Below are 10,486 nucleotides of genomic sequence, written 5' to 3'. Positions count from 1 at the left end.
ATAAAGTGTTTTATTAACCTTTAACTCAACCGTGACAGTGAAAACATTTAGTCATCTGAACTGGAAGACACTATTACATGTGATAATAAAGTCACAAGCACCCACATCTTGGAGGTTCCCTGTTTATCCTTGTACACTTGTTTTGTCTGCGTCACAAAGACTAAAAGAACATACATACACAAACATACGATTCCTAGACAATATATTAAGAATTTAATTGTAAACACATTATTGAGGGTGTCTTTGCTCATCAAAATAGTAACACAATTTGCAGTTTTGTGTACTCATCAATCATTTCTTTAAAATGTTCTCTAACATACAGTTTAATCTGCTGACAGGCCAGGCCATGCCTTGAATAGCAGAATGAAAAATAAATAACAGGTGAGAGAATACCCTGAAACCTCTCAGCTGCTTTTTCCCCTCTGGAAACACGTTCAGCTGAGAAGCAACTTATTCATCACAGATTAGTGAGTTTTTCTGAGACTGGTGCTTTAGTTTGCATCAGAACGGAGCCCTTATTTTGCGAGTACAGTAGTTATATGCTGGTGTTATATGAGGTGTTGGAGGAGACAGGAATGCACACAGGTTTAGCCATGGCTGTTTTAAATTACAAAACATGTACAAGACTACTGCATAAACTTGATTTGCTCCCTTTTAAACCAGTGTTTTGAACTTGAACTGGTCCTCATTCATCAGTTCAATCACTCAGTTAATTAAAAATCTGTTACAAGACAGTCAGTCATTCCAGAAACGTGCAAGCCCTTCAGTTATTGCTGGCTTGGGTTTGATGTAAAACATAAATGCTATTCTAACATAAATGTTACAAAATGTGCTTGTGATGCGTTGCCTAACCTCATTGTGCACCAGCTTGATCTCAGTCTACCATTACAGCTTCAGGAAGATGACGCTAAATCCTTTTTAAAAACCTGCCATGATAAACCTTTTTATCTGCAGTTAGTCAGTAAGGTTTTATCTCCACCCTCGTTATCATGGTTTGATTCTTAACTTGGGCTGTGCGAGGGTTACAATCCCAATCAGTGAGGATATCAGACCACAAAATCCCACCACTCCTGCATTCGACTGGTATATACCCAACCTGTCTAAGGGAATGAAGAGATCACATACATTTTTCAGCGTGTCCAAGGCAACAGCCGGATGTGATTTTAGGCTCTCCCACAGCAGAAAGAGAAAAGCATCCAGCTGAGGGATGACAGCTTCAGCTACTTCAGGATTCTCACTGAGATGCAAATCCATTTTCCGTTTAAAGTGTTCATCTCTTGCTCTCTGTACCATTAACTGGGTGACTACATAAACATCTCTGGTCAGACTCATAACTAGCGTGAGGAAGTAGCAGCGAGAGGCGTTTAGGCTCCAGCGTTCCTTGTCGATATCACGGATAAGACCAACACTTCTGGCCCAAAGTACATTGTCACAGATAAAGTAGAGGGCGCGGTTGATGTTGGCTGCAGTAAGGCACAGGCACAGCACTCGGTCAGAGAGTTGCAAGGTTCGCTTAGCAGCCTCAATGGAATTTACTGTGTTTCCCAGCCTGAACACTGACAAAGGAAGAAAAAAAAAGGGTATTAAGAGCAGTAATCATTTTTATATGAAATGTCACCTCAAGATTATCATTTCATTATTTAATCTTACTACATTTGTTCCTCTGAGGGAAAGATCACGGTCTCCATTTACATTTTTGTGTTTATATACTTGATGGCACCTATTCTAGCTGAGGCTCTTCCTTGCACGGTATTGGCATTATTCATGAACCACTAGCACAAGTAAATTCACTTCTTACAAGGTCTGTTTTTAAATTGTGAGACCTGCATGTCTCCCATCATCCACTTCTCCCAAAGCCAGGCAGGGCAGGCTTAGATGCAGGAGAGCCCTGTGGCTGCAGCTCTGACGCAGAGAAGAGATAATTAAGTGGTGCACGAACAGAGCCTGAATTTGCCCTGATATACCTATACCGCAACAGTATCAAGAGGGACAAGGTCTTTATTGCCTGACCCTGCTCTAAGGCAGCACCTTATCCTTCATTTCCAGGAGGAGCTCATGTCAAGTCAGTCTCTGAAAATGTTTTCTTCATATTAAAACTGCAGAGTGTCAAAGTTCAACCCCCCCCGGTTGTAAAGTAAACCTATCTATAAGCTGTCAAGCCCAGTCTTAGGGTCATCAATGTTAGTGCCACAAACAACCATTAGCCTGGTCAGAGTACAAAAAATGCAACCCTGACACACTTTTAGGATCATCCTCAAATATGTGTTGTATACCGTTTGTTCATGCGCTGGAAGAAGATAATAAAGGCATAGCTGTTGGTGTGCAACCTTCCCTGAAATACAGACTGCCTTCACTAACATTATAAAAAATGAATACAATTTTACAAAATAAAATATTTGCCTTCAGGGAAAAAGAGCAGAGGTGCTATTTCACAGAGAAAATTCAATAAATTCAGTGAGTGTTGCAACTGTTCAGGCTGTCACCTACTAATTAAACTGAAAAGCTGGGTGGCTTTCCACTTCTGCTAAAACAGAAGTAAACCCTGGTATAACAGTAATAAGCTGGAAGGTTATGCAACAAAGTGTTGCATTTTGCTCATTTTAGTTACAGTTCATCACACTGATTGTTTAATCTTTAGTTTACACATCTTTCTTTAGTGTCATTATTTTAAAGTGTTCAATGGCACTTAGGAACAATTGTTTGAAACAAGCTCTATTTTATTCTTTTCTCTATTCTATTAAAGAAACTATATTTCCTCGAGCACAGGTGGCGGTTCCGAAGGTTTTCTTAAAACAGATGAGATTATTGGATTATTGACTGGGCTTGATGGAAGGTGGAGAAAGTCAAACAACTTAAGCTGTTATTTGCTGAGACTCAGCTCCTGTCTTGATGGCCTAAAAGAGTGGGCAGTCAACAGTTCATCCTGACCTTGTGGATGAGATATTATTGTGTTTAAAGAGAAAATCAGCAGCAAGACAGAGGGCGAAGAAACAGTGGCTGAAATTGCAATTGAGTGACTTCAGAAAACTTCAGATTATTATGCAGCGGACCACAGTGCAATTATATACTCACTGACAGAGGGATGGAATAAAGAAAAGGAGGCAGGCTTTATTTCAAACTATTTGTGCATGCAGGTCTATTAAACTATTGGTGAATATGTAGGAGGATAACAAACTTCTCTGAGACTCAGTATTGTGGCTTAAAAGAATATTTACAAATACTAGGACAGCATAGTTGCCTGGGTCCAGACCTTTGAGTCCGTCCACTCCTCTGAGTTCACTGAACCTGGTCTGGCATCATGCCATGAAACAGCGGTCTCTCAATTGAAAAAGCAATTATCCTGGTGGGACGAACACCCTTGTCAAGCTGTTGTGAAACATTGTCAAGATTCAGGCAGATACGTTAGTCTCTAGTGATTGGTTAGGGAAACTTGACAGCCCACGGAAATCGGGTGGAGTGGAAGCAATGTCTGAAGACTGAAGATGGAAATGGAGTGTAAAGAGCTGACAATTCTGTCTAATATCAGGCAAACATAGACAAAACAAGGAAAACTAGTAAAGCAAGCTATAACCACAGGTTGTAATAACAAAAAGACGGTGAAATGACAAAAAATTAAATCAACATTTTTCATGATTGATTAATTGTTTAAATCATTTATTAAGCATAAATGGTTGGGTCGTTCCATCTTCTCAAACGTGAGAACTTTACTCCGTCTTATATAATTATATTTGGACAGTTGATCAAACAAAACAAGCTATTTGAGTAAGTTACTTTTGGCTGTGGAAAATTTTAAATGGGCGTTTTTCACACTGTAGACTAAGCGAGTCACTGGAATAATAATCAAGGGATTAATCCAAATAAAAGTACTGACTATTTGCAGCCCAGTTATTTAAGGAGCTCCCTCTTTTTTTGTTTAAAACTTTGATTAATCAAGGTTATGTATCAGAACAATAAAAGAGGAAATTTGGACTTGGAGGCAAAAGATCATTTGTTTTGTCATTTTTACGGACAATGGAGGGCAGCAATGTTACTGCCAATACAGGGTGTTAACTCAGCTGCAAATATTATTGGTGTGAGACTGCAGGCATTTATGTTTCAGTTCTTAATTTGAGAATTGAATACACTGTAGTTACATGATGACATGCTGAACCACAACAACCGTCAGAGTACATTCTCAGTTGGGATTGTATTCTTTTTATTAAGTTATTATATTCTTCGTTTAGTTTGGGACCTGACACCACCTCGGGGATCACCAAACCAAAATCGAGCTGCTGTCCTACTGAGCGGCCCCTCCCTCACTTTACAGTTATACTCACATTTACGTCCAGTGCTCATGTGGGCTTCCAGACTTTTGAGTTTTGCCACGAGATCCTTTCTTTCCGAGTTGTTTCGAAGTAAATATATCGACAGTGCACACGCATATTGGGTTGCCCTGAAATATAGAAAGAAAGACGGAGAGATTGTAGAGGGAGTAAGTTGGTATTCAATTAAAGAGCTCTCAGCACGCTCTGCTTTTGCGCTAACGTTAGTAGTTTAACTTCGTGTTTCAACCAAGACAATACAGCGTCGACAGTTTACGACCAGGTTACACATGTTCAAAACAACTCACCTGAATATACGGTCCCTTCCTTGACTTTGGTTTGTGAATTTTACAACCTCGTCCATGGTTAAATCGAACTAGAACAGGTTGTTCTAGTTAGCTAACTTCCACTCTCGGTAAACGACGGACTAACGTTAACGTCAAATTCTCGCTACCATTGGTCTAATGTCAGTTACTTGTTCCCAATTTAAAGACCGTCAGTAATTGTGGTTCATCTAACGTTGCCGATTAAAACTCAAGCAGATAACATGAACTTTGAAACTTCCTCCACGTTCACAATAAACAAATTTTCTATTTACTTGACAGCGGAACTAACGCACTTGTTTCTCTACGGACAGCTCTGAAAAACGAACAAAATGCCGAACGGGTTTTGTTGACGGACCACCGCGTTACTATTGGTTACTATGGTAAATGTACATTATACGTCATAATAGTAGCAGTTACAGCTTACTAAAGTAAACAAAAAGTTCACAAGCACATTTAAGTAAGAGAAAGTACCAGTTTCGTCGGATATTACGAGATGAAAATAAGCAAAACACGCGGCATAAGACAAAAACGGCCACTGTAAACTCATCATTGCCTTCCACAGACGCATTAAGTCCCCATGAATGTATTACAGGAATTGAGTCTTGAGTTGCTTGAATAAAAATGATCGTTTATTAAGTTTTACGTGTGTTACAAAAACACACACATATATATATATATATATATATATATATATATATATATATATATATATATATATATATGCACCTACACACTTTAAACGACAGGGGGCAATGTGGCAGTTGTTAGACAGTCGGCCAGATGCGATAAATACAGTAAAACTATGCCACATTTTAAAACCTCTTGAATGTTTTTACTTTTGCTTTTATTATACGTTTTCGAATTAGATTTGAGTATAAGGGTTATCTGGCACTGTGTACAGAATAAAGAAAGTCGTGATGTACTGGACATAATTGCTCATGTGTCTTCACATCTAAAATGATGGATGGAGGATTTACTGTGTTATATCGTTTTTATGTTGAAAAATAAATAATTAGTATGTTATTTTTAATTACTCTACTTAATTACAATGATAATTGTAATTCATTGTTGGTTACTTAATGTGAATACAAATGACAACAGTGTGACAAACATGGCATTTGTCTCAAAACAGAGTGACTAAACATTAAAATATTCCTTTTTACAGATAGTTGAAACTTTTGAGATTGGCTGTATTTCCTGTCCATGTAACTGAAAAGCAATCAGTCAGTTTAAGGTTAACACATCCCATTGTACCACTGCCAATTCAGCCCGAGCCACATGGCTCCTGTTTTTTTTTTTCAAAGACAGATGAATGCTGTATGTGACAGTAATAAGCAATATGGGAGGAGCAGAAAGATTTAATATTTTATTCGTAATTTAACATCTGAACAGAGATTAGTGACAGTTCACATGAATTGAATGGATCAGTTAGAGCTGTCACTGTTAACTGGAGGCTCACAGCTCACCTGTCTAAAGGCTGGATGATATATTTAGTGTCCCTTTTTATTGTAATAAGAGTCAAGTATTATCTGGCAATCAAACACAGAGGGTGACTGCTATTGCCCCAAAATGCCATCCAGCAACCTCTTTTTCAAATCCAGTCTCTTATTACAGTAACTCAGTCAGTTCACATAGTTGGTGGGAATAGTTTACATACAACATAGAGTATAGCAATGATGTGTTATAATTGGTTATATGCATATTTTGGGCATATTATGTACCTAAAATTATGCTGTTCTAGTGTAAGCTGACTTCTTTTGTATATTAAACAAAATCCAGTTAGAATCAAGCCACCAAATCCTGAAAATAAATCATCAGTTTGGAAATGTTTTAGCAGTGTCAGCACAAGAAGGCATTTGGGAACCTGATCCGATAAAGTGAAAAATGGGTTAAACTTCATGAAAAAAATATAAATCAATACACATTTAGATACATACACATAAATAATCAAATCAAGAATAATAAAATAATCATTGACAAAATGCTAAAGTCTTATGCAGTGGGATGTGGGGTTCAAATCAAATGTGTGGAAAAAACATAGCCTACAGTATGACTGTACAAGTACCTCCTTTCAATACAACAACACCCATGAGTCTTAGCCACCGTTGCCATGGAGAAAAGAACAGCCAATGGCGCTAATCAGACCCTGGGCCAGCCCGAATAAGTACTTCCGCTTCACAGGTGAAATAACCATAGATGGAAATAGCGTTAACTCCAAAAGTGCAGTAGCTAGCTAACGTTGAAAATTAACATTTAAATTGTTTTCTCGTGACTTTACACAGGAAGTAGAGAAGCTAGATGCTGCAGCTCCTGAAGAAACCTTTAGGACTGAAGGAGAAAAAAATCAGTCCAGTGAATTTAACTCCTTCGAGGTAAACGTTGTTTACTTCCACAAGCTGATCCAGCTGCTCCCCTCAGAGTGTTTTTACAGCCAGTCTTTTGATACACAGGTAAAGACACTAATTTGTGAGTTCACGGTATACGAACACCGACTGGTTTAAAAATAACATTTAGTGAGAGGCTGCATAATGTTTTTTCTGCTGTTTCTATAGTACTGCTTTGACATCAGTGGACCTAGCCTTAGTTTGTGCCACTCATGTATTATCATTACATGTTAGTCACGGAGCTAAGCACCAGTTTTTCTGAAAAAAAAAAAAAAACAACCCTCAAGGTTATGTAACAACACTTAACACTGTTCTGAAAATATTTCCATAATCCTCAAAAACTCCTCTAACCATCTGAATGAAGACATAGTTTGCATTTGACTTGAATGTAATAGTAATGCACGAGAAGCACAAACTGGGGCTACAGTGGACCTTCACTGTTGTCACGACATGCCCTGACTTTCAGTGTCTCCAACCACTTGTTTTCTACACTTTTCCATTTTTGCTGAACACTTACAAGCCATGCTTCACCCACTGAAGGGACTGATAGTGGCCTAACAGCTGGCCTCCGGGAGAGGCCTTACCTTCAATAACTGCAGACTGAAGACTGGAAGGATCCTGAGATGGTCCAACATAGACCCTCTCTGTTGGTTTAATGGTGAGTAAAGCTTTATTTTTGTTGCCACTGGCATTGTTGTGCTTCTGTTGCGCTGTAGATTCAGTTCTTCTTGTAAACATCTGTGTCTGTTTGCTTTCATAAATTTGCTGTCCTTGGTGTGGAATTGTGTATGTCTGTGGTGTGTTTGTGCTCAGTGTGTTCAGCTCATCCAGTTGTGTGTGGATGAGTAACACGGTTGCAGGTTGTTGGATTGTGTCAGCCGTGTCACAGTGGCGAAGTAGTCAATCTCCTATTTATTGGCACAGAAGCAGCTCCAGGATCTGTCATTTGACAACAATAAGAGGAGTTTGTCTCTCTTGTTTTTTAGCTTTGGGAGACAGTTTTGCAGTGAATTGTATTTTCTTATGTTAGATTTCACTTTCAAGATCTTGGTCCTCAATGATTGGTTGATTAATGTTAGGTTCTGATGCTTCCATGGGGCATAACATACACAAGTATTACAAGACACAAGTCCTTAGTGTTTATTTATGACTTTGTCAGCATTTTTCATATCCTTTCCTGCATGTCACTTACTGTTTTTTATTGATGCTGCTGATAGCTTATATACTGTATATTGGGTTGATCTCGTACAAAAGAATTTCTGTGATTATACAACAGCAAAGTCAGGGTTATAATAAGTTGGATATGCAGTTGCAGGTATGCACAGTGGAAGGTGAAATGGTCATTTCTTATTTTGGTGCGTGCGTATAAATGGAAACAACTTTGCCAGCCTTATGAAATAACATTTTGCCATCATAAATCACACAGAGCTTAAATGATGAATTGTTAACATTGCTGATACATTAGTCAATTGAAGTAATAAAAGCATACAGATAAGTAGAACATTATCTGTTTAATATAATGAAGGTGTTATCTTAAAAATGTGTACTCCCATCGCTTTTGTTTTCATTCTACTGCATGTGGTTTGAGCTTTTTTCATTTCATTAAGAAATGAGAGGACGTGTGAAAGGCTTTGACTTTCTTTGTGAAAGCTTAGTGAGTTTATCATGATTTGATTAAATACTTGAGAAATATTCTTGGCTGCTGATATATTGTCTCTACTGTCAGTGGTTTGTCCACAATGGTGTGTCAACTGTTATATAATCTGTAAAAAAATAAAATAAAATCCACACTGATTCCAGCATTATGAATGAAATGAAATCAAATGAAAGTTTGGCTCAAATGTAGTGTTTCCAAATCTCCTGGGCTCATTGTAGATAAGGTCACTCTGTGTTGGAATATCAGCTGGACTTATTTCCATAGAAGTAAAGCCATTGTAGTGGTGGTCTGGGGTAGAACGAGTGACATTCACAGAATTTCTTATCCCTGGCCCCTTTTGATGAACATTTTCTCACAAACTATGTATGAGTATGGCTTTGGACGACACTTCAAGGCTGCCTGCCAATCAATACAGTAGCCATACCTAGTTTCCACAACCAAATGAAGTGGGCAGCTCACTTTTACCTTTACTTTTTCAATATTTAATGTCATTTTGACAGTAATTCAGTCGGTGAGAGTGCTTCCCATCCCAATATTGAGAAGTTTAGTTAGAAGATGAGAGGCCTTTCAGAGTGTTTATACTGATACCACTGAAGTGGCAAGTTAATTTTGCAACAGGTTCTCGACAGACTTTGTAGATATTAAAAGTAGAGATATGATGAAACACACAAAACACAATAAGCAAGAGATTTAAAAAGAGTGCTCTCATAACAAATATGGCGGCCCCCAGACATCACAACAAAAAGCATCTCACAGTGTTACTTGGTGACAGAGAAAAACAGACAAGAAACATTTAATCTCACAGCAATATAGAAACGAACAACATTTACTAATAATGATCAACTGTAGAAATAGTGGAGTGTCGTCCTATTTTCTAAAGATAAAATAAAAAACATCTTAACAATTCCTTACTAAGAAGATGATGCAAAAGGCATGAATGCCACTGCTTTCCAACCAAGCAGCATGTCCGTCAGCGGGTAAATATCCTGTTATGATAACGTGCCACGCAGGGAAGCTTAGCAGGTGTTTTTCTTTGACTAAGAAAACCTAAATGAGGTTAAACAGTGGAGCCTTTGCACACCTGGGTCAAATAATGCCTTTTTTCTACACTGTGTTCAGACTCAGAGATAATAAAACAGTTGTCGATAATAATCGATAATAGCATTGGTATCAATAAAATCTTATCAATTCCAATACAGATACTACCCGCATTGGCAGCACTGCAATAAGTGATATCACAGCACTGTAAATGGACTAAAGCTTTACACAACCTTGGCTTTAACAAACAGTTGTTTAGAAATACTAGCAGCAACTAACTCTACAAATTTCACCATTTGAAAGTTGTAACACGCACTTTGGAAAAAAGAAGAGGGCCTTTGGTTCCCAGAGGAAATTTTGGCAAAAGTTTATTTGTACAATCCAATGATGATACTCATTTGACTGACAAATGTGAATTTTAAGCAAAGTTTCGCCAAACTAGAGGTATTTATTTACAGCATCTCTATAGACTCAGCAAACCCTGACATGTGGTGTCCCTGTCAAAAATGTTCGTATTGTCTGTTGATTCAGTAATATCCCAATGCACAACTCTTCATTTGAAAGTGATATTTGATTAATGATGTTTATTTCTGCTGTAAGGTTATTTGAAAGGTTGCTTGCTTTTCCTGCGGGGATGGCAATGCTATTGATTAGAGAGGGGCTGGTGTTTTTCCCGAGAATGTAAACGTGAAAAGCCTGGCATCAAAAGCTGCCAACAGCCTTGTATCTAGCTTGACTACCATAATATTTTCATCCAATCACAATATCTTTCATATTTGT

At 38.1% G+C, this 10,486-nt stretch overlaps 1 protein-coding gene across 2 annotated transcripts; it reads right to left on the bottom strand.

Annotated features, from left to right (window-relative positions):
• Positions 1-902: 902 nt before the first annotated feature.
• Positions 903-4,824, bottom strand: pex11a (peroxisomal biogenesis factor 11 alpha). Of its 2 annotated transcripts, none has more exons than XM_070908011.1 (3): positions 4,610-4,824; positions 4,317-4,432; positions 903-1,556 (listed from the first exon to the last, which is right to left on the bottom strand). In XM_070908011.1, exons 1-3 carry the CDS (start codon positions 4,663-4,665, stop codon positions 988-990), a joined length of 741 nt encoding a protein of 246 aa, XP_070764112.1. In that variant the 5' UTR covers positions 4,666-4,824; the 3' UTR covers positions 903-987. The 2 variants fall into 2 exon arrangements, with proteins under 2 accessions (XP_070764112.1, XP_070764114.1); XM_070908013.1 differs by having other exon boundaries at positions 903-1,463.
• Positions 4,825-10,486: the final 5,662 nt, after the last annotated feature.

This window comes from Enoplosus armatus, chromosome 6, assembly GCF_043641665.1.
Source record: "Enoplosus armatus isolate fEnoArm2 chromosome 6, fEnoArm2.hap1, whole genome shotgun sequence".
Lineage (NCBI taxonomy): Eukaryota > Metazoa > Chordata > Actinopteri > Centrarchiformes > Enoplosidae > Enoplosus > Enoplosus armatus.
Note: the sequence above shows the minus strand (reverse complement) of the source record. Positions and strands in the feature narration are given on the sequence as shown.

Bases quoted from the DNA above. Each gene is read 5' to 3' on its own strand.
- pex11a (XM_070908011.1), bottom strand. From the start codon at position 4,665: ATGGACGAGGTTGTAAAATTCACAAACCAAAGTCAAGGAAGGGACCGT. The intron at 4,433-4,609 runs GTGAGTTGTTTT...TCTATATTTCAG, and splicing joins GGAAGGGACCGTATATTCAG to GGCAACCCAATATGCGTGTG. The intron at 1,557-4,316 runs GTGAGTATAACT...TTCCTTTGTCAG, and splicing joins CATGAGCACTGGACGTAAAT to TGTTCAGGCTGGGAAACACA.